A 26,585-nucleotide genomic window follows, 5' to 3' on the forward strand; every position below is an offset into this window, starting at 1 on the left:
TTCCTCTACCTCCTGGCTTCAGTATATCCATACTTCTTGGGACACACTGTATATTATTATATAGACCATAAAGACTTCCCTAAGGGCGTATTCAGAAAGAAAGCTTGAAACTTATAAGCGCTTATCGGCGCTTGTCATGTTCATATATTTTCCTGCGCTGACAACTTAGATCATTAAGTAATGGATAACACACGCAGGCGTTTCCCCTTTTGCCGAGGTATAAGATTATTCGAATCGAAAAATCTTATGCTTTCATAAAAACTACTTGCGTAATCGATTAGGAACACTCTGCGTATTCGTAAAACATCGAAAGGACGTCTGCGAGTGCTCCGCTAAAAATGCCGTTTTGCACTGTCAAGTCTTGCAGAAGCAATTCAAACATGTCCAATATTAAAAAAGATGGAATAACCTTTCATTTGTGTATATTTTTTTATTTTTTTTACGTACATTTCTAATTAAATGCAATTTCTAATAATCGTCGATGTATCGTTTAGCGATATGATCAAGACAAATAATCGAGTCATGTGTGTACTCGATCATTGATGCGGCCTCACGAGACTATCATGGAAAGAAAATATACAAATTTAATCTTTATGAACTAAGAGATAAAGTTGAATTTAAAACGCGATATTGAACCGCATTCCCCACGAGACTATAAAGCGATGTAGCGAGACTATCTTGAAGAGAAAATATACAAATTTAATCTTTATGAACTAAGCGATAAAGTTGAATTTAGAACGCGATATTGAACCGCACTCCCCACGAGACTATAAAGTGATGTAGCGAGACTATCTTGAAGAGAAATTCAAATTTAATCTTTATGAACTTAGTGATAGAGTTGAATTTAAAAACTCGTCGCTTAAAAGGTCGTAAATTTTTACGACTTTCTTAGTGACGGACTGCTTTTAACTTGAACGTCGATAAAAAAATATTTTTCTAAGTATAATTTGAAATGAGATGAGAATTAATCTTTATTATATTAAAATTTTACACAACTGCATAAAAAGGAGTATAATGTTTATTTTGTAAGTCTTGTATATATTTATTAAAATTTACGCTCGGTTACTTTTAACTGGCAGAACATTTTAATGGTACGGACTACGGAACCCTTCGTGCGCGAGTCCGACTCGCATTTAGCCGTTTTTTTGGTAATGTTAATCTTGTAACCTTTCTATTATGTAATCTATACTAATACATATTATAAAGCTGAAGAGTTTGTTTGTTTGTTTGAACGCGCTATTCTCGGGAACTACTGGTCCGATTTGAAAAATTCTTTCATCACGCTACGACCAACAGGAGTGGAGCCACGGGGGTGAAACCGCGCGGAGCAGCTACTTTGTTTATATGTATGTACGAATATTGCGTATATTTCAGATTTACAAAAAATCCTGCTTTAAGGCTAAGGTGGATTGAATGCTGTGGGAGAAAATCAGAATGGACACCTCGGTACAGAAATAATAAAAATTTCTGGACCGATATTTATTTTATTGAATATAATATGTGATGTGTTGAATAAATACATATTCAAATACAAATAAAATGGCGTTTTATTGTTTTTTCGTATGCATATAATAATGATGAAAACGTTACAAATGACCTGTGTAGTATTTTTTATGAATATAATATTAATGTTATTTCTAATTTCAACAAAATTATTATTTTTGTAATATCGATATGGTTACATCCCTTTAGAGCGATTGTATTATTACGTATATGTATAGAGATTTTTCTGTGTAATCGATGTATGTGTGCAAAAACATGCTAGTCTGTCCATTTTGTAATAGTTTGAGTTTGTAAAGACACAAATTATTTTTGTGAATGTGTGATTGTGTTTCAAAGTGTGAGTTACCCTCCCCGCACCAAAACCGGCAGAAAGTTTAGTTAGAACATTTGCCAGCGTGCTCCATCCATTACTTAATGATCTAAGGCTGACAAGCAAGACAAAAGAAAATATATATGAACATGACAAGCGCCGACAAGCGCTTATAAGTTTCAACTTTCAAGCTTTCTTTCTGAATACACCCTAAGGCCTAAACTTAGATGTCGTGAACCTTTCGTGAACTGATAATATTTTCCTGCCTACTTTTATTTGCGGTTATTTACCAGTGGCAACAATAGAGACTCCCATCCCTTTTTTCTTTTTTTCGTCTCTCTACTAAAGAGACGAAAAAAATACCAGAAATGTCAAAACACAGCTGACTGTAAATTATAATTTTTAAGGTTATGTTGATTATTTTTTTAAAATTAATATCATACAGAAGTAATTTGATAAATTATAATAACACGTATTGTGTGTTGAGAAGGCAATAAATTAATTTTAATTCATCGTTCATACGTCCTTCGGAAATAAGAGTTATTCTTACGAAATAAGATTCAGCATAGGAATACTGAAGTTATCTAGTTGTTTGCTAATATAAAATCATCAAAAAGATGAACGTTGACGACATTATAAGTCGCTCCACTTTTTCAATGCTTGAAGGAAAGATTGACAGCAGAATCATTAGTTCTATAGGTAAAATGGGATTTGATAAACCTACTGCAATTCAAGCAAAAGTGCTACCTCACATGTTACTTGGATTAGACGTTATAGCAGCGGCTAAAACTGGAAGTGGTAAAACTCTAGCATTTCTTATTCCACTGTTCAATAGTTTACTGAAATGCAATTTTAACAAAAAACTTGGTAAGTACATTTCAAACCAACATTCAAATATTACTTCATCATAATTAATTAATACCAATGTTATACTGTTGTTCCAGGAACAGGATGTTTCATTATTTCACCAACAAGGGAGCTAGCCTTGCAGACATATGAAATTTTGAAAAAATTACTAGTCAATATTAATTTATCACATGCATTGATTGTTGGTGGTGTTAAGAAAAATAAAGAATTATTATCTCTGCAACAAGGTATGGTTAGCACTATTTATTATTTCAATTATTTTTTATCTTTAATCAGGAAATAAATGGATTCTTTTAATATTTTAGGTGTAAACATAGTGGTTGGAACACCAGGCAGAATATTGGATCATTTGGAAAATACAAAAGAATTTAATTGCAAAAACCTAAAATGCTTGATTTTGGACGAAGCTGACAAATTACTTGAAGCTGGTTTTGAGAAACATATTAAAGGAATAATAAAACTATTGCCAAGTAAGCTATTTGCTATTGAAGTATGATACAAATATAAAACAATGTCATCTGAATAGGCATTGAAATAGAAAAAGAACCAGGCAATCATGGACGTATAAAAAAAGACGGACGGTATATCGCCTAAACATTGAATGAAGCCTAGTAATGGCGGCGAAACATCCATGTATGTGTGCCATGTTGCCATGGCAACAGCTGTCCTGTTGACAATGGCGGCTGTATTTTTTTTCTATTAATTTTGCCGTAATAATTTTGTCATTAAAACATAAAAGAAATAACTTGCTTCCCTGTGGAATGTAATCCCTTGTGTTTTGTTATTTAAAATTGTACTGTTGCGACACCATTTAACCACGCAAGACGGCATTTTTTGTGAAACATTGACGCAGTTAATCAGTCGGTAGTTCACGACGTAATGGCGGCCGACTAGCTTACTATGGTGAGAGTGTGTGCGTGTTTATTGTCTTTACACGATCGCTAGCTTACTATGGTGGCTTCACGTTGTTTGTTCGTAATACGGCGTCCGTCTTTTTTTATACGTCCATGCAGGCAATGTATGAAGCTGCACTTGTACTTGTAGCTTATTTTTAATGTACTATTCTACTAAGTTTGGTAGTGCATAAAATCCATGATTGTTATATATTGTAACATAAATCTAAGCAATATATTAGGCCTGTTCAGTGGCTCAAACTTAACATCTTATTTAATCTTAAGTATGGAATCTTGTATCTTTTGCATGTTTGATTAGTTGATGTTATTTTTTATTCTCTTTTTAGAAAAAAGGCAGACAGGGCTCTTCAGTGCAACCATAGATGATAGAGTGAGAAACTTAGCATCATTAGTGTTGAGAGAAAATCCAATTTTAATATCAGTCACAGATGAAAAACAGTCCACAGTACGGGGGCTTCAACAAGGGTAATAATTTATTACAAAATGTATACAATCAATACATACAAATGATTACTATCTAATGATTTATCATTTAACAATCAATACTTTTAGAACAATGAAATACCTATTTAATTATCAAAATGTATTGTATATTTTATGTATATCTACTTTAAAATAGGTTATAAAATATGTGATAATATTTTTTGCAAATAATTTTTTGATTATGGAAATGCAAAATGTTAAAAATATAAAATAAAATTGATCACTTTTTTTTGTTTTCAGCTATTTCATATGCCCTGTTGAAAAAAGAATACCATGGCTTTTCAAAATGTTAAAAAAGGCGAAAAAATTGAAATTATTAGTGTTCTTCTCATCATGTAAATCAGTCGACTTTCATTATGAATTCTTCAGGGTACACTGCAAAGCTCCTGTCTTGAGTATCCATGTTAGTTACATATTATTATTTATAATATAAAATTTATAGCTTCATAGGTACTAATATTATTTACCCATTGAGCCCCGAACGGCCCGATTGGGCCATGACACAATAGATTTTCTATGGTGTCTGTGATTCCGGGGCCTGAGTTATTAATTGAACATAAGTGTTTTTGTATAGATTAGTAAAGTAAAAAATTCTATTTTAGGGAAAGTTAAGTCAATCTAAAAGAAAAGAAGCATTCCAAAATTTTGTAGAAGCTAAAAGTGGAGTCCTATTTTGTACTAATGTAGCTGCAAGAGGTTTAGATATTCCAGCAGTTGATTGGGTTGTGCAGTTTGATCCACCAACAGATGTCAAGGTAATTTAGACTTTATTACAACTTATTATTTTCGAATGTTGTTTGAAAACTGATACTTAGATCAACAAAGATTTGTGATCAGCAATATTTTAATGTTATTATGAACTTGTAACAATTACGATTGAAGTGAATGGTCCTAGACAATCTTACAAATTACCTTATCATGTTTGTAGTGTAGTTGTAGTATTTATAATTTTATATTAGTGTTTTTATTTTTAGGAATATATCCATAGGGTAGGACGAACAGCGCGGGGCTTAAATAATACTGGGAATGCTGTTATTGTATTGAGACCTGAAGAGGAAAACTTTGTTGAATTTCTAAAGAAAGAAAAAGTATATTTAGATAAATATACGTTTGACTCACCTCAAGAGGATGTACAGGAAATGGTATGTATTTAAAGGATTCTTTGTTTATTTATAAATTTATTGTAATGTAACTAATTGTATTTTTTTTACAGCTAGAAGACTTAATACAAAATAATGGTGTTATAAGACTCTTAGCTAGAAAGGCTTATTTGTCGTTCCTAAGATGTTACAAGAAACACCCTCTAAGTAAAGTTTTTAACATCAACAATTTGGATTTAAAATTAGCAGCTAAATCCTTTGGATTTTTAGAACAGCCACATGTTGATTTTTGTATCCTTTTTGAAAGTTTTATTTTAGGTTTATTATACATTTTTTTTAGACTAGTAAACTTCACTGCCACTTATATTTTCCTTAACACACATTTCAGTAAATAATAAACCCAAAAAGGCCCGATGACACCTGAAGAAATATGTTCTCTTATTCGTTTAAATAAAAAAAAAAAAAATATTTATGAAAAATTCGTTTTATTTATCATATGGGACATGGAGTAACAGTGTATCATTTCATAACAATATTGATAAGAATGATAAATTCCGGGCTAGTTTTTAATGCTGCTTAATATAAAATAGTATATTTTACAACATCATTAACATACAAATGTATTTATCATTGTAATCATAAACATTGCTTATACAACATTAGCAACAATTCAGCTAGAAATAAACTGCTTTTAAACTAAAAATTATAAATAGTCACAAATGTGAACCAATTTAGCTTCAGCTAACTGGCCTTTTGTTGTTGCCCTTTTGTCTGTAAATTTTCGTTTTTGCGTCTTTCTTTTGTCCTGGATTATTTAAACTCTTGAAGTATCCAAATCCGCCACCACCCTTACGTTTCTGTGTAGGGCCTTTAGAAGTCACTTTCAATTCTACCGCAGGTGGAACAGTGAAACCAAACGATTTTGATACTTTAGCCATGTCAATTGTATCAATATCAAATATAGTTTTCAAATGGTGCGAGTCGTACGCGCGTAGATAACTCTTGAAGGCTTCTTTTGCGGATTGATTGAGAAAGTAGTTTCTTGATATTAACTTCTCCAGCTAAAAAATAAAGATGAAATTTAAGATTAAAAATAATGGATAAATTAGGCTCAATGTTTTGTATTGGTTGAAAATATCACAGAAGAGATTTCAAAATCGATAAGTTTAGTTAATGTAAATTTAATAAAAGTATGTAATGTAATACTGTGATATTTACCTGTAACTGAATATCAGCAACTTTATTCCAAGAAAATTCAAACTCATTGAGTGTAACTTTAGATTGTTTCAAATATCTAAGGAATCCCAGCTCCTCTGGTCGCAAGAACAATAAAGCATGTCCACTGGTGCCTAAACCTCTGGCTGTTCTGCCCACTCGGTGAATGTATTCCTATAAATGCATACAAAATAAATTATTTACTTAAGAAAACACATAATACAGTAGCACCTCTATAAGTCGAATATCAAGGGAGACGCCAAAAAATTCGAGTTATAGAGTTTTCAACTTATGGAGGATTTCGACTTAGGCGGATTTTGATTCGACATAAAGAGTTTGAGGTTTATTCTTATCAATTTTGAGTTACAGAGGTAAAATAAATTAAAATTCAACTTGCAGAGGTCACAAACATGTTTTTATTTATATCAATATTATTTCAAATCATTTTAAAATAAAAAATATGGCATTAAAAAAGTCAGTATTTTTTTTGCTTTAGATAATTTGGTTGTTCTCTAGCATTTTATAATCTATAAAGAGCAGAAAATTCTTCTTTTTCAAAGATACTGGTTTGCTTTATAAAATTGTGTAAGGTATTCAATACGGTTCTTGCCTCTTTGATGGAAACCCATGGAGCGCATGTACTATTCACGTCTTCTATGTCATCTTAATCATTAGTATCGGTTTTCTGAGCTACTGAATCGATAATTTCGTCATCAGATACTTAACGCAAACACGTGTTTCGTGAGTCATAAATTAATTATCGTATACTCCTAAAATGTTTTCTAAGAAACAATGAATGTGTACTGGTTGAAAAATAAAACGTTGCTATGTTCGAGATACAGAGGTCAAATTAGATTTTTCGAGTTATAGAGTGAAAATATGTACCAAAATGGCTTGGAGGGACTCGGTGATTATTTCGACTAACAGAGGGACAAAATTTCAAGTAATAGAGGTTTTCGGGTTTGAAGGGAAGGGAACAAGACATTTTTTCGAGATTTGGAGGTTTTTGACTTATCGAGGTTCGACTTAACGAGGTGCTACTGTATAATAATTATTGCAAGGCCATCTCATGAGAATTCAATAAAGGTTATGACAACTCAACCATTTTAATTCTATTCAAGCCTTTCCTTTTGTCCAACAAACAAAATAATTTTATAATTTTGGACCTTCGGAAGCTATGCGTAATGCGCATACATTAAGGCATACATATTATATTCAACAAAAATGTAAATGTCTATTTCGGTTGATTATTTAAAAAGGGTGTAATTATAAATTATTCCATATAGTATATTTAAACTAGCGGTCCGCCCCGGCTTCGCCCGTGGTACATATGAAAAATAGATGTTGGCCGATTCTCAGACTTACCCGATATGCACAGAAAATTTCATGAGAATCGGTCCACCCGTTTCGGAGGAGTATGCAGACTAACATTGTGACACGAGAATTTTATATATAAGAGATTTACCTTAGGATCATCTGGCGGATCATACTGAACTATCCAATCGACAGCAGGAATGTCGAGCCCTCTCGCGGCGACATCAGTACATAATAAAATTCCACTTTCTGCATTGCAAAATTGGAAGAAAGTTGTTGTGCGCTTTGCTTGTTGTTGTTTTCCCTGAATGAAACAATAAATGATATTATTTATTGCTTAACATTTTGTTAGTTAAAAGCTCTCATAGAGGAAAAATATGTTGGAGATTTTAGGAATATAATATTTTGAACACTCAAATTATAATAATTTGCAGCAACTGGGTTTTTTCATAAAAAAAATGTGAGCTGTAACATCTGACTAATATGGAACATCGACATTATTTTGTAAAAGTAGTATGCAGAAAAGAACAGATGTATAATATACCATTGTTAGAGGCGACTCGACTATCATTTTACATCAATAAAATGGGTAAAATTGAAAAACTTACATGTATAGACATAACTGGCAAATCAATATAATTGAACAATTCATGGTGATACTTGACAGACATGCAGGTAGAGAAGAATACCATCACTTTCTTCTTTCTATTCTTCTTGAGGAATGTGAATAGAACCATCATGCGTCTTTCTGATGGACATACTATATACCTAAAATTATACATGATTAATTAAATTTATATTATTAATAATATAAATTAATAATATGATATATTATAACTACAATAAAAGTTTAAAAAAACATCCTGACATACGAGTTTTTACCTATTCGGAGTCAGAGAATTTATTACTACAAAATTTAAAAAAATGTTGTCGGAAATAAATAAAGAACAATAAAGAATTTTAACTCAATATCAAATCAAAAAATTCATAAAAAGGCTGTTATTCATTCACATGGATTTTGTATGCTTTTTTGTTAAAATTTTAAAATCTATACAATGCTTTTGATTGACTATTTTTAAGCTATTGCATAGCTTCTATCGCGGGCCTTGAGCGCGGGGACCGAATCGAGAAATTCCGTAACGAAAAACAAAAAACCTCACGCTCTCCACTCCGACGGCACGGCTTGAAGGCATGCTATGCAATAGCTTTACCGCGGCAGTCCCCGAGTGACACGTATTTTTTCTATAATATCCAACACTTAAAACACAGTTCATTCAGATTCTTACCCTTGTTCCAATGAGTCAACTGTTGCTTGTTCCCTGTGATCGTCCACTCCTACATACACTGGTTCATGTTTCACTGCCAAAGCTGTTAAAGACTCTGTCTTCTTAGTTTGAGTGGCACTGAACAACATGGTTTGCCGCCGTTCTAAAAAAGTGGGTTAGTTTGAATAAAAGTATATTTGGACATAATAATGAAGAAAAAAAAATCTATCACATAAAATATCAAAATGGATAAATTCTTTTGTAAATAAAATAAGGGTGAACAATCAAATGTTCAGTTTAAGAACTCTATGGGATAAGTCCCAACTCCCATCATACATAAAAAAGATAATATTCACAGGAGTTAATAAATATAAGTTGTTAATACACTTACTTGGTAATAACTTAATAATTTGTTTGACTTCCTCTTCAAACCCAATTTCCAATATTCTATCGGCTTCATCTATTACCAGACATTGCAAGTTTTTGTACAAGAAGTCGGGAGTGTTTTGCAAATGATCCAGTAACCTTCCTGGTGTTGCTACTAGTATATTTATTCCTGTAAAATTAACAATAATTATGCTTTTTCTTCTTTTTAAAATTTTCCTTAAACCAAAATTATTATTCTATTTATTTTTGTGTTATTTATTTCATTTAATTAATTTATTCATCTTCATACCTTTGTACCTACATAAACATACTTACACTTGAAGCAGGTCAACATCAAACAAATTAATTACGATCTAATCATACAAAAAAAAATTAACATTTAAAGATTATATTTTTAGATTATACAAAAAAAAATTGAATTGGTTACCTTTAGAAAGTTTCTGTGCTTCAGTACTTCTGTTAGCACCTCCCATTACTAAACCATAAGTATGGTGATGGTATTTCATGAGCTCCATAAGAACTCCAAATGTTTGCATTGACAACTCCCTTGTTGGTGATAAGATTATAACACCAGTACCTTGAACAAAATTTATTAAACTGTAATATTGATATTTTTATAATGTATTTTTTTTAATTTTAATTGAAATATCAGATATCCATTCTTCGTTCATGAAATGACTCTAAACACATGTCTTTTCAGTTTATTAAAATAATAACAAATGTGCCTCAACAGTTTTCACCGGAGACTCAATTTATTTTCATTTTAATAAACTGATTATCTTCATGTGGAATTCAATTTTCACATTCGCCTTTTTTGTCATCATGTTAATCAAAAGTTGCAAAATCTTACCACAATAACTTTAGACTCTAATCTGGTTTTGTCGTATTTCACATAGACAACGTAAAGTGAGAGATCCCTGGTTTAAAGTTAGATTGTGTTTAAATTGTTTTGTGGTAAGACCATTAATGTTTATTTATACTCATATAAGTAATTTATTTGTTACAAATCTTACCATTTCTAGGTTTAAACTTCAATTTGTATATCAATTCAATAGCTGGTATGAGGAATGCTAATGTTTTTCCGGAGCCTGTTCGAGCTGCGCCCACCAAGTCTCTTCCCTCTAACAAGGGTGGGATTGCCTTTGCCTGAATTTCTGTCATAGTCGTGAATCCCATATCTTTAATACCCATTAGTGTAGCTTCACATACTTTTCCATCCAAACATGAAAACTTCTGATCTGATAATATTCCGAGGCATAGGCTGGATCCAGGTACTGAAATAATTAACATTAATAAAGTATACAGAAACAAGTATAGCTGTAATTTTAAATAAATTCACATAAAATATATGTTATCAGGAATTTAACCTACTCCAACCAAACTAAAGATATATTCACAAAATTCAAATTTCAAATAAATATAATGTTTGTTATAAAATTATTGTAAGTAACAAAATATTTTATTTAATAACTTCTAAATTTCAAGACTAGAACTTACATTGACTTTCATCATTTTTCTTATCTTCATCTTGGCTAGCATCATCATCTGAGTTTTCCACTGGCTCTTCTTTTATTTCTGTTTCTTCCACCACTGACTCAGATTTTGGCTTCTTTTTATTTTTTTCTGATAATATTCATTAAATATGAATACCTTCAACTCTGATATAAGTTGAGATACTTATGTTCATATTTCAACAAATGCTTTTATACCAAACAGCGTAAATTACAGCAAAAATAATATAAAGCAAACTTAAAGTTAAATAAATCAAGTCATATTTTCACACATTTTGTTGATGCGCATGAGTTTTATGAAATATAATATTTTTAAACAAAACATAAAACTAAACAAGCTACTTACTTTTTGGAACTACCTCAGTATTGTTTTCAATATTTTCAGACGCTCTCTTCGTTGATTCAACGGACGGTACATTGTCTTGATTGTTTTCTAAAATTTAAAAAGAGAGATGTTCAAAACTGTTCTTATTTTTTAACTCTCGTGCATTTTAAGAGATGTATGAACAGACAATTAAATAGTGTAACTTTAATTAAGAATTATATACAAGAATGCAATTTACACAACGTGAAAGAAATACTAATAGGTTACCTTCTTCATTTTCTCCGGTACTTTTCTTTGCGATCAATTTCAACTTTTTCTTCTCCCGCTTTTTAATTTTTCTCATTAATATCTTGTCTGGCATGGGCATTTTGAAGAGTTAAAATTGAAACTTTTTCATTTATTAACACGCGCCACTTGATTTTACACCGAAGTTTACTCGAAGTTTCACGTGGGGCACTGGAATAAATTGTCAATGTCAGTTCAGCTAAAGTTAATTTGCCGTCAATGTCAAATAAAAATCCATAGATGATGCACTATGCGTAGAGCCTAAAGCGTCTTATTCACGGTCCATCTTGACGTACGTCCCGCCAAGGTCATACACGATGCACGACGCAAAACGACAGTGAATAGTGTTGACGTACGTCAATAATTATTATTATTATCTTGCTGGATATGTGCACGACCAATTTTTCATCCAGCGAGCACCCCCACCACCGCGAACGTCGTGCAGATGTACAGTGAATAGCGCGGACGTACAGCAGATCAGTGTTGCCAACAGAAATTAATGTAAATACTTGGAAATGTGGCCTATTGATATGATTTTTTTGTGATAACTGAGTAAGCAAGAAACAGTTATTTTATATTTTTATTTACACAGGAAATACCCAATTATCATTACTTTTGGATCAACCTAGTACACATGGGCAGTTTATATTCAGAAGTTATTATTTTAAAAGAACTCCAAGGCGAATTGTTCAATAACACAGATTTTATGCAAAAGTCCATTGCAGAAAAATGGCAATTTATTTAAAAAAAAAAGTCTTGACGAATTTGTTTGTTTAAAAAAAATGATTAGCAATATACTCTCTGTTCCCGCCACTTCAGCATTTACTGAAAGAGTCTTTTCGGTCATGAATGTGAAGTGGCGTGTGAAATACAAAAAAATACATTTTTAAAAATATTTATTTACTCTTTATTTACCTCCTTTAAAATCAGATATACTCTTAGATCATTAAGTAATGGATGGAGCACGCTGGCAAATGTTCTAACTAAACTTTCTGCCGATTTTGGTGCGGGGAGGGTAACTCACACTTTGAAACACAATCACACATTCACAAAAATAATTTGTGTCTTTACTAACTCAAACTATTACAAAATTGACAGACTAGCATGTTTTTGCACACATACATCGATTACACAGAAAAATCTCTGTTCATATACGTAATAATACAATCGCTCTAAAGGGATGTAACCATATCGATATTACAAAAATAATAATTTTGTTGAAATTAGAAATAACATTAATATTATATTCATAAAAAATACTACACAGGTCATTTGTAACGTTTTCATCATTATTATATGCATACGAAAAAACAATAAAACGCCATTTTATTTGTATTTGAATATGTATTTATTCAACACATCACATAATATATTCAATAAAATAAATATCGGTCCAGAAATTTTTATTATTTCTGTACCGAGGTGTCCATTCTGATTTTCTCCCACAGCATTCAATCCTCCTTAGCCTTAAAGCAGGATTTTTTGTAAATCTGAAATATACGCAATATTAACACATACATATAAACAAAGTAGCTGCTCCGCGCGGTTTCACGTGGCTCCACTCCTGTTGGTCGTAGCGTGATGATATATAGCCTATAACCTTCCTCGATAAATGGGCTATCTAACACCGAAAGAATTTTTCAAATCGGACCAGTAGTTCCCGAGAATAGCGCGTTCAAACAAACAAACAAACAAACTCTTCAGCTTTATAATATTAAGTATAGATTACATAATAGAAAGGTTACAAGATTAACATTACAAAAAAAACGGCTAAATGCGAGTCGGACTCGCGCACGAAGGGTTCCGACTTCCGTACCATTAAAATGTTCTGCCAGTTAAAAGTAACCGAGCGTAAATTTTAATAAATATATACAAGACTTACAAAATAAACATTATACTCCTTTTTATGCAGTTGTGTAAAATTTTAATATAATAAAGATTAATTTTCATCTCATTTCAAATTATACTTAGAAAAATATTTTTTTATCGACGTTCAAGTTAAAAGCAGTCCGTCACTAAGAAAGTCGTAAAAATTTACGACCTTTTAAGCGACGAGTTTTTAAATTCAACTCTATCACTAAGTTCATAAAGATTAAATTTGAATTTCTCTTCAAGATAGTCTCGCTACATCACTTTATAGTCTCGTGGGGAGTGCGGTTCAATATCGCGTTCTAAATTCAACTTTATCGCTTAGTTCATAAAGATTAAATTTGTATATTTTCTCTTCAAGATAGTCTCGCTACATCGCTTTATAGTTTCGTGGGGAATGCGGTTCAATATCGCGTTTTAAATTCAACTTTATCTCTTAGTTCATAAAGATAAAATTTGTATATTTTCTTTCCATGATAGTCTCGTGAGGCCGCATCAATGATAGAGTAAACACATGACTCGATTATTTGTCTTGATCATATCGCTAAACGATACATCGACGATTATTAGAAATTGCATTTAAATTGATATTTACGTAAAAAAATAAAAAAAATACTTACAAATGAAAGGTTATTCCATCTTTTTTAATATTTGATGTGTTTGACTTGCTTCTGCAAGACTTGACAGCATAAAACGGCATTATTAGCGGAGCACTCGCAGACGTCCTTTCGATGTTTTACGAATACGCACAGTGTTTGTAATCGATTACGCAAGTAGTTTTTATGAATGCATAAGATTTTTCGATTTGAAAAATCTTATACCTCGGCAAAAGGGGAAGCGCCTGTGAGTGTTATCCATTACTTAATGATCTAAGGATATACTCTATATCTTCAAATAAAAGTTGGCAACCCTAGCCATGCTTGATGCGCGCACGATCATCAAGATGATGCACTAGATGCGTAGATGCGTAGAGCTTCATTCAAACATGAATTTCATGAAGTAAATTAGGGTGAATTGCATAAATTCACGTCCCGCATCCCTTGCGATTAGATCGCTCGCTTACGCTTAGCCCTATCTTTCCACGGCCACACGACGATCGCAAATTCGCAAGACGAGCGGCTAACACGATAATTTAATTTCAAGGTATGATTAAAATTCTTAAATTAATAAAGCAGAAACATAAGAAACCCAGAAGAATATTATAATTAATTATAATATTATCTATGTAAATAAGGCCGCCTATCCATCTGCATGAAAACTTGCGCAAGAAGTGTCCGACAGACTGTCCGACAGCAGCTTGCAAGTCTACTTGCAGGTGGAAACGCGGAATTAGACTTGCAAGCTTCTGTCAGACAGACTGTCGGACATTTCTTGCGGAAGTTTTCTTGCAGATGGATAGGCGGCCTAAATAAATAACAAATACATAATCAAATATCTCCGTTCAGAGATTTCCTCAATAATAACTTTTGCTCACAATATGTTGTTTAAATGTATTCTTAGGTTAAATTTTATTGTAACATTCTCAGAGCAATAAAAAATAAATAAATAAATCTATATTGTACTTTCAAAATATCCGAGTTATATAACTCGCCGCGAATATTTAAAACGACGCCATTAAGCCACACAAAAGTACGCAAACCAGTGTATGGTACGTATTTCACTAACTTCTTGTTTCGTATTTTATTGTAAATCCGGCTTGACGTTAATGATCCCACGTTCCCACGGGATTAGCTTCAGTTTGAGCCACGTTTGTACAAAGCCTAAAAGACCAAATAGCCTCCCTGCCATAAAAAAAAAAGAATAAAAGCAACTGTCACTGTCATCTACTGTCAATATCACGCTTGTTGAAATGTTGAACTTGAAGTGAACGTAAAAATTGATAAACAAATTTTCCAATTTTGTATTTTAATATAAAATATTTTATTGAATTGAAAATTATATTAATAGCAAATTTATTTAGCTTTAAAAATGAGTTCAGAAAATAAAAATCCAAAATTTAGAGAATTACGTGTATCAAAATCAACATTGAAAGCGATCAAAAGCATGGGTTTTAAATACATGACTGATATACAATCTGAAGTGTTGCCCAAAGCCCTAGATGGGTATGATATTGTGGCTACAGCAAAAACAGGTTCAGGGAAAACTCTATCGTTTTTAATACCTGTTGTAGAATTGGTCAAAAAATTAATGGATGAAGAAACAACAGGTCAGAATTTACCTGGATCATATACATTATAAACCCTTAATTATATTTTCGGTAGTTTCAAAAATTTCTTATTTTCAGCTACTCGTTGCATTATTGTATCACCTACGAGAGAATTAGCAATACAAACCAACACAGTACTTCAAGACTTAATTTCATTCCATGATGGAATGACTTCTGCATTGGTTATTGGAGGGGAGAGTAGAAAAGGACAGAGCAATTTATTAGCGCAAGGTAGACACTTTTAAATATTTGTGACCAAATTTAGGAGAGTTATTTTTGTAAAACACGATTTACAGATATTATAATATCTAAGACATTAATTATTTTTAACAGATGTTCATGTAGTAGTTGCAACACCAGGAAGACTTTTTGACCACATGAGGACCAAGGAGTTTAATTATAAACATGTATGTTGTCTTGTATTGGATGAAGCTGATAAAATATTTCAGTATGGTTTTGAGGAAGATTTGAAGCAAATAATCAATCGACTTCCAAGTAAGTTTTAGTATAGTAATCTATATGTTTGTGAAATATATGCATTAACTAGTATATGTAAAAACTTTTTGTATGTGTTTCTATAATTATGTACACATTCTATAGGAGTCAAAATGTGTAATTTTTCATGTAAACTTCATCAATTAATAACATGATAATTTTCTGTGGCTAGCCCAGATACCTTATCAGCCTGAAGTGAATGGTTTTTAACATTAAATATATACATAGTATACCAATTATCTCAACAGCTTGTGAACCAATTGATGTCATTATACTTCAATAAATGAATGAACTTTGAAAATTTTCAGAGAACAGACAGACAATGTTATTTAGTGCTACACATTCTGAAACAACAGAGGCTTTAATAAAATCAGCAATGAAAGATGATTTTCACACAATAAATACTAATGAAGATAATGACAGGGCAACTGTAGAGGGACTTAAACAAGGGTATTTTGTATATTTTTTTATAATTGCATACTTGTTTTTTTTGTGACATAAAATGTTTATATAATTTATTTTTTGGTTACAGATATGTTATATGTGAAACAGAATACAGACTATTTTGGCTACACAAACTGTTGAAAAAAACTCAAAATCAAAAAGTGATGGTATTTTTTTCAAGCTGTAAATCAGTTATATTTCATCATGAGTTTCTATCGAAATATTGCAATATGCCAGTTCTTTGCATTCATGTAAGCTACATCATTACATTAACTAAAGTATTTAAATATTATTAAACCACATAATACAAAACCTTTTACTTGTGAATTGGTAAAAATAGAAATGTTTATTTAATTAAAACCTTGATAGATTACACCTTTTTTTTTTACCACCTTTTTTCATATTTAGATAAAATCATTTATAAATTGCAAATCAATAAACAATGACATATAATGAATACTTATTTAATTTTTATATTTAAAAATGTAACTAATTCACAGATCATAATCATTATAGGGCAAGTTGAACCAGGCAGATAGAACAAATGTAATGACAAGCTTTTATAATGCGGATAAAATGGCACTGTTCTGTACTGATTTAGCTGCAAGGGGATTGGATATTCCAGCTGTTGATTGGATAGTGCAGTTTGATCCACCTTCCGATACAAATGTAAGTTTTAAATTATCCATTATAATTTTAAGATACTAAAAATTATTATGTGGTTACAACTAACTACCCTCAATTATTTATTTTTTGTTGATGACCACATGCTCTATGCTTAATAATTGGTATATTAAATTAAAAAATATACTTATAATTTTATCACCTAAATTATATTTATTGTATAAATGCTTTACACCAAATTTGAAAATTAAAAAAAAAAACTTGAACGTTCATTTTTACAGGAATATATTCATAGAGTTGGAAGAACAGCAAGAGGTCTAGGGGCTGAAGGCTGTGCTGTACTATTGTTGAGACCAGAGGAAAAGGAGTTTGTTAATTATTTAAATGAAGCAAAAATTTTCTTAGACAAGTATGAGACATGGGATAAATATAATAATTTACAGCCAAAAGTAAGAATTCATTATCAAGTTTATCAATGTCAAATAGTAAATATCATGTGTTATAATGTGAATAAAAAAAATTTTTTTTTAGTTAGATGTTGCAATGGAAGATCCAGAGTTTCATAAAATGGCTGTTGAAGCATTTGAGGGTTACATAAGAGCATTTGAGGTGAAAAAATTGAAACATGTATTTAATTTGCTCAACATGGACATGGATATTGTTGCTAAATCTTTTGGCCTAAAAGGAAAACCTGATGTTGATATAAGTAAGAGTTATACATTACTTTAAATATAATTGATCAATCAAATCAATCAAAGTAAAAAAACAAGGTATATAAAATAGTGTTTGTGTACCTTATAAATTAATGAGGATAGGCTGGCGATCAGCCTGTTTTATCCTGATAATTTGAGCCTTTTTTGTACTTATCATTCATCCGAATTCAAATCCCGATGCTCACCACTATACCAAATAGTTGGTTTAGCTTATATTAAAGTGTGTATTTTTTTAATTTTTAGTAAAATTGGTTTTTTATTGTTTTAGGGGTTGGCTTCAGTAAAAAGCACAGGCCCAGAAAAAGGAAGGCAGCAATGTTGGGTTCTAAACCAATCCCAGATAAAATCTCCAAGGCATAGTTAGAAATAATATTATGTATATATTTTTGTAAATGGATGTAAATAAAACATTTTTTGGTTATAATCCAGTTGTATCATTACATACACAGTACACACCCTCATAATCGTAAGTACAGTAAAATAATATATGAATAAAAATATACAGAGATTTTGTGACTAGATAAAAAAAATATTGTTTGCAGAATGTATGCACTCATGAATATATTATATAATATCGATTTTAAGTCATCATAGAAGGGTCATAAAAATCCAATATAAGTATCAAATACTTCAAAATATTTCCAGAAACTATAATAATGAGTACAACTTTTATTTACATTTTGCTTATTAACATAGTTATCCTAATATTAATACATGTATTTACAGTTTCTTATATAAAGTAGGAACTTTACACTTTTATATTATTTACGTAAGCACTGTACACTCATAAAATAGTCAAGATATCAGATCAATCTATAGCCCTTTGGTGCAAAAGAATTGTTTTTACAAAAGACATGCAGGATCACAATATATGATGTTTTTAAACTAAACCATTTTTATTTAACGATAAAGGTAAGTCATTAAACTTTTAATGATAATAATTATCAAGTTCTTGAATTTTAGTTATTTAGAGGAATTATCCATTTCATAGATATTATTTCTCACAAGTTTTTCATAACAGTCTTCATGGTTATGTTGATGATTGACAGCATATATCATTGCGTCTATAGTTTCGACAGTAGCAGGGCATCTATTGAGTGAAAAATATTGCACACATCTCCACGAAGTTTTACCATGAGTCGTCGAGTGTTTTGTATAAACAAAATTCATATGGACTAATTGCTTGTGTCCTTTTCGGCTGTATATATACTTATATCTCACTGGAAGCTGGCTGTCAGATGATCCATTAATAACAAGGGATAATGCACCTGCAAAAAACATACAAAACACTGTTCATATTAAATAAATAGTAAACTATAAGTTTTTAGGTTTATTTTGATATATAAAGATTATGATTATATAGATGTGGTGAAATAAAATGAAGATAATATTTTTTTATATAATTTTATTTATTAAATTTAAATATGGATATAAAACGCATTTGTATAAACCTTAGATAATAATCACACAATACAAAATTTTTAATCACTTCAAAAGTACTCATAATTATAAAAATTGGATTTTATATAATAATCCACATTCATAATGGAATGTAAAATTTAGTTTTTTTTCTTCATATTACTAAGAAAAGTCACATATTATGAAGAAAGTGTAAATTTGGAGATCAATAATACAAAAACACTGGGTTACAAAACACACTTAAGATTAGATAAGAATACTTCCACAAAGAGAAAAAGTTCCAAAGTAAAAATTACATTTACTCACAGATATTATACAAAAATAAGACTAGAACATGAGCAAAAAAGTCTTGAAAATATGGCAGAAGAATAATGGCACCAAAAAGGTATGCATAATACTGCATTCTAAAAATAGATATTGGCACGCAAAAGCCGAGTTTATATCACAGCTTATATGAAGAAATTGTAATGGTACATTATATGCATTATAAAATATATAAAATAGGTATATTACTATGTGTATAATGGTATATTATCTTTTATTTTTTGAAATGCAGTACAATCATGCTAAAGCAACTCTCATTAAGTCTTAAAAATACAATGAGCATTATACATACTTCTTTACAGAATAAGATTTACAAAACATATTTTAAAATATTATTTTTTAATCCCTGCAACTTTTTGGAGCTTTGCACAATTGTACTGTTATTTGAAAATTATTATTTAAAAAAAATATATTTTTATTTGTGGCATAATTTGGTCCCAAATTTATTGAATCTTTGATTCTTTTGTGTATTTTATCATATCACTTATTTTTGCATCTCTATAATAAAAATTTCCTCTTGAGAGGAAAAAAAGTTGGCTTAGAACTAATTAGCGTAGTAATCTCCTTGGAGGTGCGACACTTTAAACACGTCATTAAAATGAACTTCAAAGCATGGTGATTTGCAAAATGGTAATTCACAAGCACTACACATAAATCTAGTATCGCGTCGTTTCCCTATTCGCCAGCAAAGCCGACACGATCTCTGCGGATACTTCTTTTTCCCATCCTCTTTCTGTGGTATGGTGACGAGGCGATGGTCTAAAGCGGGTCTCGTATATTCTTCATTACTAGGCCTTATTGCTTTATTTGATATCTTTCCGTTCACTAAATTTTTCAGATCCAAAAAAAGAGTACTCAACCCGGTACAATCTGAAATCACGATGGCCATTTTCAATTACATATTTTATTAACAACAGAACAGTTATATGATGATGTTGAAAATGCCATCGTGTTTTCAATGAATGAAAGGTTTGTAAAAGAAAAGTATGCAAAATATGATTGATGAAAACTAATTAATGATTGCATTTTCAACACAATCTAAACTGCTAGATACGGAAGCCATAGAAGCAAACAAAATGAAAATAAAGAAAAAATAAGTATATAAAACACACTACACAGTTTTATGAAATCAGAATGCACAGAAGTAATTTTACACTAAATCAATAATAAAAATGCATTTGATTTCATAATACAGGTTTTAGTATAAGTAAGCAAGGGTTTATTCAGAATCAGTGTAATATTGAAAAATTTATAAAATAAAAATTTTCAACAATTTGTTCAATTCTATAGTAACTAACTAATTAAGGTTCAACTTATTGAATTTTCTCATGATTCTGATTAAACAGATATTCTATAGAGAAAATAAAATGATATTACAAACAAGCAAAAAAACCCCCACTCCAATATATCAATTATAGACTGAATTGAGTGCACTTGCAATGAAAAATAGCATAAATTAGTGTTAAAAAACATTCTAAACAATAACATAATAGGTAAAACTCACTATCTTGTGTTGTTTGCAGATCAAGCGGCATCATCAAGCTTTTCTTTCCTTCTGATTGTGTATCGTGGGTTGTGCACACGGCTGGGTCTGTTACAATAATATCACTATCATCACATTCAGTTTTGAGTTCAATCGGAGTGTCTGGCCCTATTTGACTCATATTATTTTCATTGGTATTTTTACTGGGACTCTGAATTGGATTCAAAGATGTTGTTATATCTACAGGATTCTCGTCATATATTTTCTTCAAATTCTCATACGCACTATGTACAGAATGGTTAGATTGTTTGCTGTAGTTAAATTTTTCATTGAACTTTTGCCTCTTCTCTGCGTTGAGTACATCTGTATAAAAGTTTTTTTTGAGAAATTCTTCCGATTTCCTTTTGAGTGTGCTGATCTGTTGAAGTTTTTCAATGAATTGCCTGTGTTTTAATATATCAATGTCGTTTGTTTCTTGAGTTTCATTTGGTGAGGTATCATATGTATCGGAGGCACAGGATTCAGTGTTAGGATTATCGTTATGAGTTTCTAAGTTTTGTTGAGGTTCCTTTTCAGTCTCACAACATTCTTCTTCAGTCTGAAATAAGTTACTAAATAGTTGAACAAGATCATATTATATCTAAATGTTTTAATATTATTAATATGGTCATGGTTAACATACTATTAATTAAAACCATTAATTACAACACATGATATTAAATTTAAAAAATTGTTGATGATAACTCACCTCTTTATTTGTTAATCCCTTTATTTGCAATACTTCAGCTGTACCTATAAAACTAGTGAGATCTTCTCTTTTAACACTAACTTCGCCGTGATACATAAATTGTAACAAATCCCTCATAGCTTTGTGAGAAACATCGCTGAGTACAACTGTAAAAAAAAACAGTTTAAAATTACCAACAAACGTGAATTATTATTAATTTTTGGTTAAAGCAGAAAGGTTATAAAATAATTACCAATAGGATGCTGACAGGGATTCAATTGGAACATTTTCTTGAAGTACGGCGAACATATTGAAAGTATAACTTTGTGTGCTTGGAGCAAGTGGCCTTCTACAGCAATCGTTACATCGACAAATTCACCATTGCCTAATAAGCCCGCGAATCCTTTGCTAAGATTCCCGTGAAAATTGTTCCAAGACAATGAAAATTGTTGGTCCATTTCTGTTTACTAATGAACAGTTTAGTATGGAGTATTACATGGTATGCTTTATTATTATTTAGAGTATTTTTTCAGATTTCCATAGGTATAACTTTTATTTTATTCTACTGCACCGTTGTCCTTGTAAATAAATAAAAACGTATTGGTTTAACAAACTTTTAGAACTCACAAAATGTATGAAGTATTAAATTAATTAATTTGACGCAATCTGTGACAGATCGCAAAAGTCAAAATCAAAAGCGCGTCCATAATGTTACCATTTGTAAATAAAAATAGTTCATATTATTATTACCTATTTGTATAGCTCTTAAAATATTGAAATTAACCTGTGAAATTTATTCTATACTTTAGTATTGTTCTATTTGTGGTTCTATTACTCTAACTTGAATGTGTAGGTTTTGAAACAGTATGCCACAGCAGTATGCAGTATATTGTTAAAGGGGTGACAAACGTACGAGTAAGTACGCGAACTTGTGGCTCGACGACCTTTTTCGCTCGTGTGTCACCCCAAGTACGCGTACTTAAAAACCGTCGAGTAAGTTCGTTGACAATCCAACATGTTTGAAATTTTACTCGTAGCCCGCCTTCGCTCGCACGTCTGTCACCGCCGCGAGCCGCGAGCCTAGCCTGTCTAGCTATAATAGGTGTTACTAAGTGCAAAAGTTCAATTAATTTCGTCTTCTTCTTTTAGTTTTATGAAAATAATTTAATATAATTAATATGAATGAATATAATATAATTGAATATTGGCGAAGGTATCTTTGAATCACGCCAAGGAAGTTTCACTCCTGACGCGTGGGCTCGGCGCACACGCTCTTTTTTTGTAAAGTACCCTCAAAATATAATAGTAAAAACGAAAATATATCCTTCAATTTTTGAACATTTATTTTGTTAGAATGCTATTTACTTAAAAATAAGTGCTGGTTATTAAATTAAAAATGTCTATACTTAATTCCTGAATAACATAAAATTCCCTCTGTTGATGACATAGAGACATTCGATATCGGTGACACGCGAGAAGCTACTGACCAAGCTCTTGCGTGTGTCACCGACGTCGAGCCGAGTAAGTACGCGAACTTTAAAACCGCGGTTTTAAAGTTCCTACGTCTATCAGCCCTTTTATAAAGCAAACCACTATATTGTAAGAACAGCAGACTGTGCTTCCAGTCCCAGAACAATGTTACTAACGTTTAAAGCAAAGAACAAAAAAAAAGATGTATATGTAGAAGAAGAAATATAGTACATTTTTCATGTTTGTTCTTTTTGCAAGGGAAAAAACGGAACAGATTTTAATTAGGTATATTTTTTTTAATATATGTACTTATTTTTTTAAATTGGCAGTAATGTAGCTTAAACAGCTGTAGCAAACCAACACATTTAGCTACAGAAACGTGCCACGTGGCACAATTGGACCTATTTATGCAAACAGGGACCAACCCACACCGGATCAATTTCGAGAAAATGAGGTTTTTGTGAAAAGAGTTTGCAAAAAGTATGCGTTGTAAAATTTGGAGAAAAAAAGTTGTTGGTCGTATGCAAGAAGCTTATATCTAATACACTGGAGATTGCACTATGACCATTAACTTGTAACAAGAAAATATGACGTTGAATGACGCCTGTATGTTTTTTTATCCCTTTCACACCAACTTGCCAAGTTAGGTGTATGGTGGATACCAGATACATGGATATTTATTAAATTTTAACAATAATCCTTCCAATAATCCTTGAAAAACCGCCCGGTTCTGTGTTGCAAAAAAACACTTTTGTGGGTTGCTAAATATTATCTACTATTATTAAAATCGATAGCTTGTTAGTATGGATGTATGTTTCTTACTTTTTCATGTAAAACCACTGAACAGGCAGATAATACTGGGCAATGATATACCTAGCTTGTGTACCACAATATCGCATTTTCTATAGAAATACTTGCTTTTGCCCCGGGTTTGTCCGCGAATGAAATGCCGAGCGGCACAGCTAGTACAATAATTATTAATTATAATTTCGAAGGTGTGTTTGTCTTTTTTCCACGTTGCTTTCACGTCAAATCGATTTCAAGGTTTGATTATGTATTGTGGCTGGTGATAGTTAGGATTCTACAGAGCTTAATGGTTACAGGCTACTTTAAGAGAAATAAATAAAGTGTTATCTGATGTATAATGTGAGAAATACTTAAACCAAATATAATTATGTTATATCGTATAGACTATAGGCTAACCGCTAAAGATTAAGTTTCTCACAGCAAATGAATAATAAAAAAAACGAGAGAGCTGTTTTTTACTTAAATCATAACAAACTAACAAATAAAAATACTTAATAATTTAAGTAGGTAAACCTAGACATAAAAATCTGTTTTTATGTTTACCATGTAAAAATTGTTATAGAATAGAATTATATTCTTAAAAAAAATTTCATACTAACCCACCATCCAGTCTTTATCAAATGATACAATTTAGAAGTCAACGCAAGTGATAAACGCAGTTTAAATTAAACCTCCCTATAGATAGTTACTTTAAAAGATGTCCATCTGTGCCGAAACGCCAATTAATTAAGCTTTATAAGAGCGCAGTCACCCTGTTTCCTAAGATAGCCGAACCATGACGGGGCACTTTTAATTTTCTGGTGTCACGAGTTATTGCGATAAGGCGTCCCTTTCACCCCTCAGAACGAAAAGAATGCAGTGAATAGCCTTCTTAATAAAAAGCGTAGAACTTTAATCATCAAGTCGGAAAAAAGAATTGGACTTTCATAACAGCTTTGAAAATACATAATATTTTTCGTGCTGTAATATTATCACATTATATTATGTATGTGAGTGTAAATGGATACTACACTCAAAAGATAGTTTGATTATAATCTGAAACGAAAAGATAAAATATGGAAAATGATCAGAATTCAGAATTATTACAGTAAGTAGGTAGTTATAGCTACTTCTACTTATACTTGTACATGACTGGTAGATGAAATATGTAAAGCGAATAAAAATATGTTAGAAAAAAAATTACTAGATATAATTATTGTAAATTACCGAACATGATTAGGTATTAATTTATGTAGATTACATAGTATGTTTACAACGCGCATTCATTTACAAGTGTTGAGAATTTTCCTGATACTATTTTTTACTATTATCTATCTATTGTCATACAACATTTATCGCATCAATCAATGTACAGGCCATGTCGATAAATAAAAGAAAAACTAGCTGAATGAAAGTTTAAAAACCGCCTGAAAAAAATATTTTCAAGCCAAATATTATTTACTCGTAGGCGGTATGAGAAATATATATTAGAATTGTAATAAAATCTTAAAGCTCTTTTTTGAATATCTTGTGTATATTCAAGCCTTTGTTGTTTGCCTTAAAGATATATTTATGATTTTATAAAAGGAATATTTTCTCAAAACTGTAATCTTATTATTTTATCAATGTCTATCGCAATTCGCAAATAATATTATGTATTAAAGCTGGTATTGGCCGGTCCCAACGGATATGATGCTACGGTCATTCAGGGGCTGTCGTTGACAGGTAATCGATGTGGTTTGCTAGTTTATTTGGCTATCGATATCGGTTTAGTTTTGGACATATTGTGTATCTACTCGATATAATCGATGTCAAACCGAAATCGATGTGATTGTGAATTAGGGCGTAATGTTGGGTAAAATGATTTTGGTTGTGTTATGTTGGTTTTACTCAGATTAATATATTATGAGTAAAAACTATTTAGGTATGATGTGAACTTACTATATCAACCAGAGATCTATTTAAAATACTATTACGTAATAATAATATAATGCGGTGGACAATTTTTAAAACATTAGAAGTTGTTTAATGTTTAAAGTTTAAACGTATGTACTACTGTAATCCGCATTTATAATTTTTACGAAGCTAAGACTCTGCCATTACGATTTTTCCTTTCTAAAAAAATAGTGTACCTTGCCGCTATAAATAGTGTTGCAAATAAATCTTGTAAGATTTAGTTTATCTAGAAAATGTTCTAAATATTATGTACATGCATCAGTGTTAAAACGTACCTATCTTCTATTATAACGTATAGTATTTTATGTCAATATTAAGTTAAATTGGAACTTGTAGCCGACCTATTTACAGGGGAACATTGGAATAGAGTGCTATACACTAACTTTGTGCTTGCTCTATCTTGGAGATTTAGCAGATACTTTGACTACGAGCATGTACGAAGTACCAAGTTCTTACCTTGCAAATAACGTGATGTAAATTGCGATTCGATACGGAGTATCACGTCTACCTATATCTACCGAATAAGTATATGTTACGGTCAACTATGTGTTGGCTAGCAATTTGAAACGAATAAAAAGTAATTCTGATTT

The 26,585-nt window shown here is 31.2% G+C and overlaps 4 protein-coding genes across 6 annotated transcripts; 2 read left to right on the plus strand and 2 right to left on the minus strand.

Annotated features, from left to right (window-relative positions):
* The first annotated feature begins 2,147 nt into the window (after positions 1-2,147).
* Positions 2,148-5,656, plus strand: LOC149488489 (ATP-dependent RNA helicase DDX18-like). Of its 2 annotated transcripts, none has more exons than XM_089695668.1 (9): positions 2,148-2,680; positions 2,764-2,907; positions 2,986-3,150; positions 3,921-4,059; positions 4,318-4,480; positions 4,680-4,832; positions 5,052-5,219; positions 5,291-5,468; positions 5,566-5,656. In XM_089695668.1, exons 1-9 carry the CDS (start codon positions 2,431-2,433, stop codon positions 5,592-5,594), a joined length of 1,389 nt encoding a protein of 462 aa, XP_089551794.1. In that variant the 5' UTR covers positions 2,148-2,430; the 3' UTR covers positions 5,595-5,656. The 2 variants fall into 2 exon arrangements, with proteins under 2 accessions (XP_089551794.1, XP_089551793.1); XM_089695667.1 differs by having other exon boundaries at positions 2,149-2,680; positions 2,758-2,907.
* Positions 5,657-5,737: 81 nt separating this feature from the next.
* On the minus strand, positions 5,738-11,601 carry pit (probable ATP-dependent RNA helicase pitchoune). The gene is made up of 11 exons (XM_089695659.1): positions 11,462-11,601; positions 11,216-11,302; positions 10,856-10,981; positions 10,372-10,632; positions 9,786-9,935; positions 9,363-9,527; positions 8,993-9,134; positions 8,315-8,474; positions 7,858-8,010; positions 6,396-6,566; positions 5,738-6,238 (listed from the first exon to the last, which is right to left on the minus strand). The coding sequence occupies exons 1-11, from the start codon at positions 11,559-11,561 to the stop codon at positions 5,915-5,917; spliced, it is 1,839 nt and encodes a 612-aa protein (XP_089551785.1). The 5' UTR covers positions 11,562-11,601; the 3' UTR covers positions 5,738-5,914.
* A 3,592-nt stretch (positions 11,602-15,193) lies between these two features.
* Positions 15,194-18,317, plus strand: LOC149488491 (putative ATP-dependent RNA helicase pitchoune). The gene is made up of 9 exons (XM_089695612.1): positions 15,194-15,554; positions 15,633-15,785; positions 15,888-16,049; positions 16,358-16,499; positions 16,582-16,744; positions 17,010-17,162; positions 17,399-17,566; positions 17,649-17,823; positions 18,099-18,317. The coding sequence occupies exons 1-9, from the start codon at positions 15,317-15,319 to the stop codon at positions 18,188-18,190; spliced, it is 1,446 nt and encodes a 481-aa protein (XP_089551738.1). The 5' UTR covers positions 15,194-15,316; the 3' UTR covers positions 18,191-18,317.
* A 347-nt stretch (positions 18,318-18,664) lies between these two features.
* Positions 18,665-22,434, minus strand: LOC149488492 (uncharacterized). Of its 2 annotated transcripts, none has more exons than XM_089695614.1 (4): positions 22,037-22,434; positions 21,805-21,950; positions 21,078-21,654; positions 18,665-19,098 (listed from the first exon to the last, which is right to left on the minus strand). In XM_089695614.1, exons 1-4 carry the CDS (start codon positions 22,239-22,241, stop codon positions 18,794-18,796), a joined length of 1,233 nt encoding a protein of 410 aa, XP_089551740.1. In that variant the 5' UTR covers positions 22,242-22,434; the 3' UTR covers positions 18,665-18,793. The 2 variants fall into 2 exon arrangements, with proteins under 2 accessions (XP_089551740.1, XP_089551739.1); XM_089695613.1 differs by lacking the exon at positions 18,665-19,098 and adding an exon at positions 19,241-20,443.
* Between the last annotated feature and the right edge of the window lie 4,151 nt (positions 22,435-26,585).

The sequence above is a fragment of the Colias philodice genome, chromosome 5, assembly GCF_061535455.1.
Source record: "Colias philodice isolate Cphi_HAF_F1 chromosome 5, ilColPhil1 Martin Lab GWU primary, whole genome shotgun sequence".
Lineage (NCBI taxonomy): Eukaryota > Metazoa > Arthropoda > Insecta > Lepidoptera > Pieridae > Colias > Colias philodice.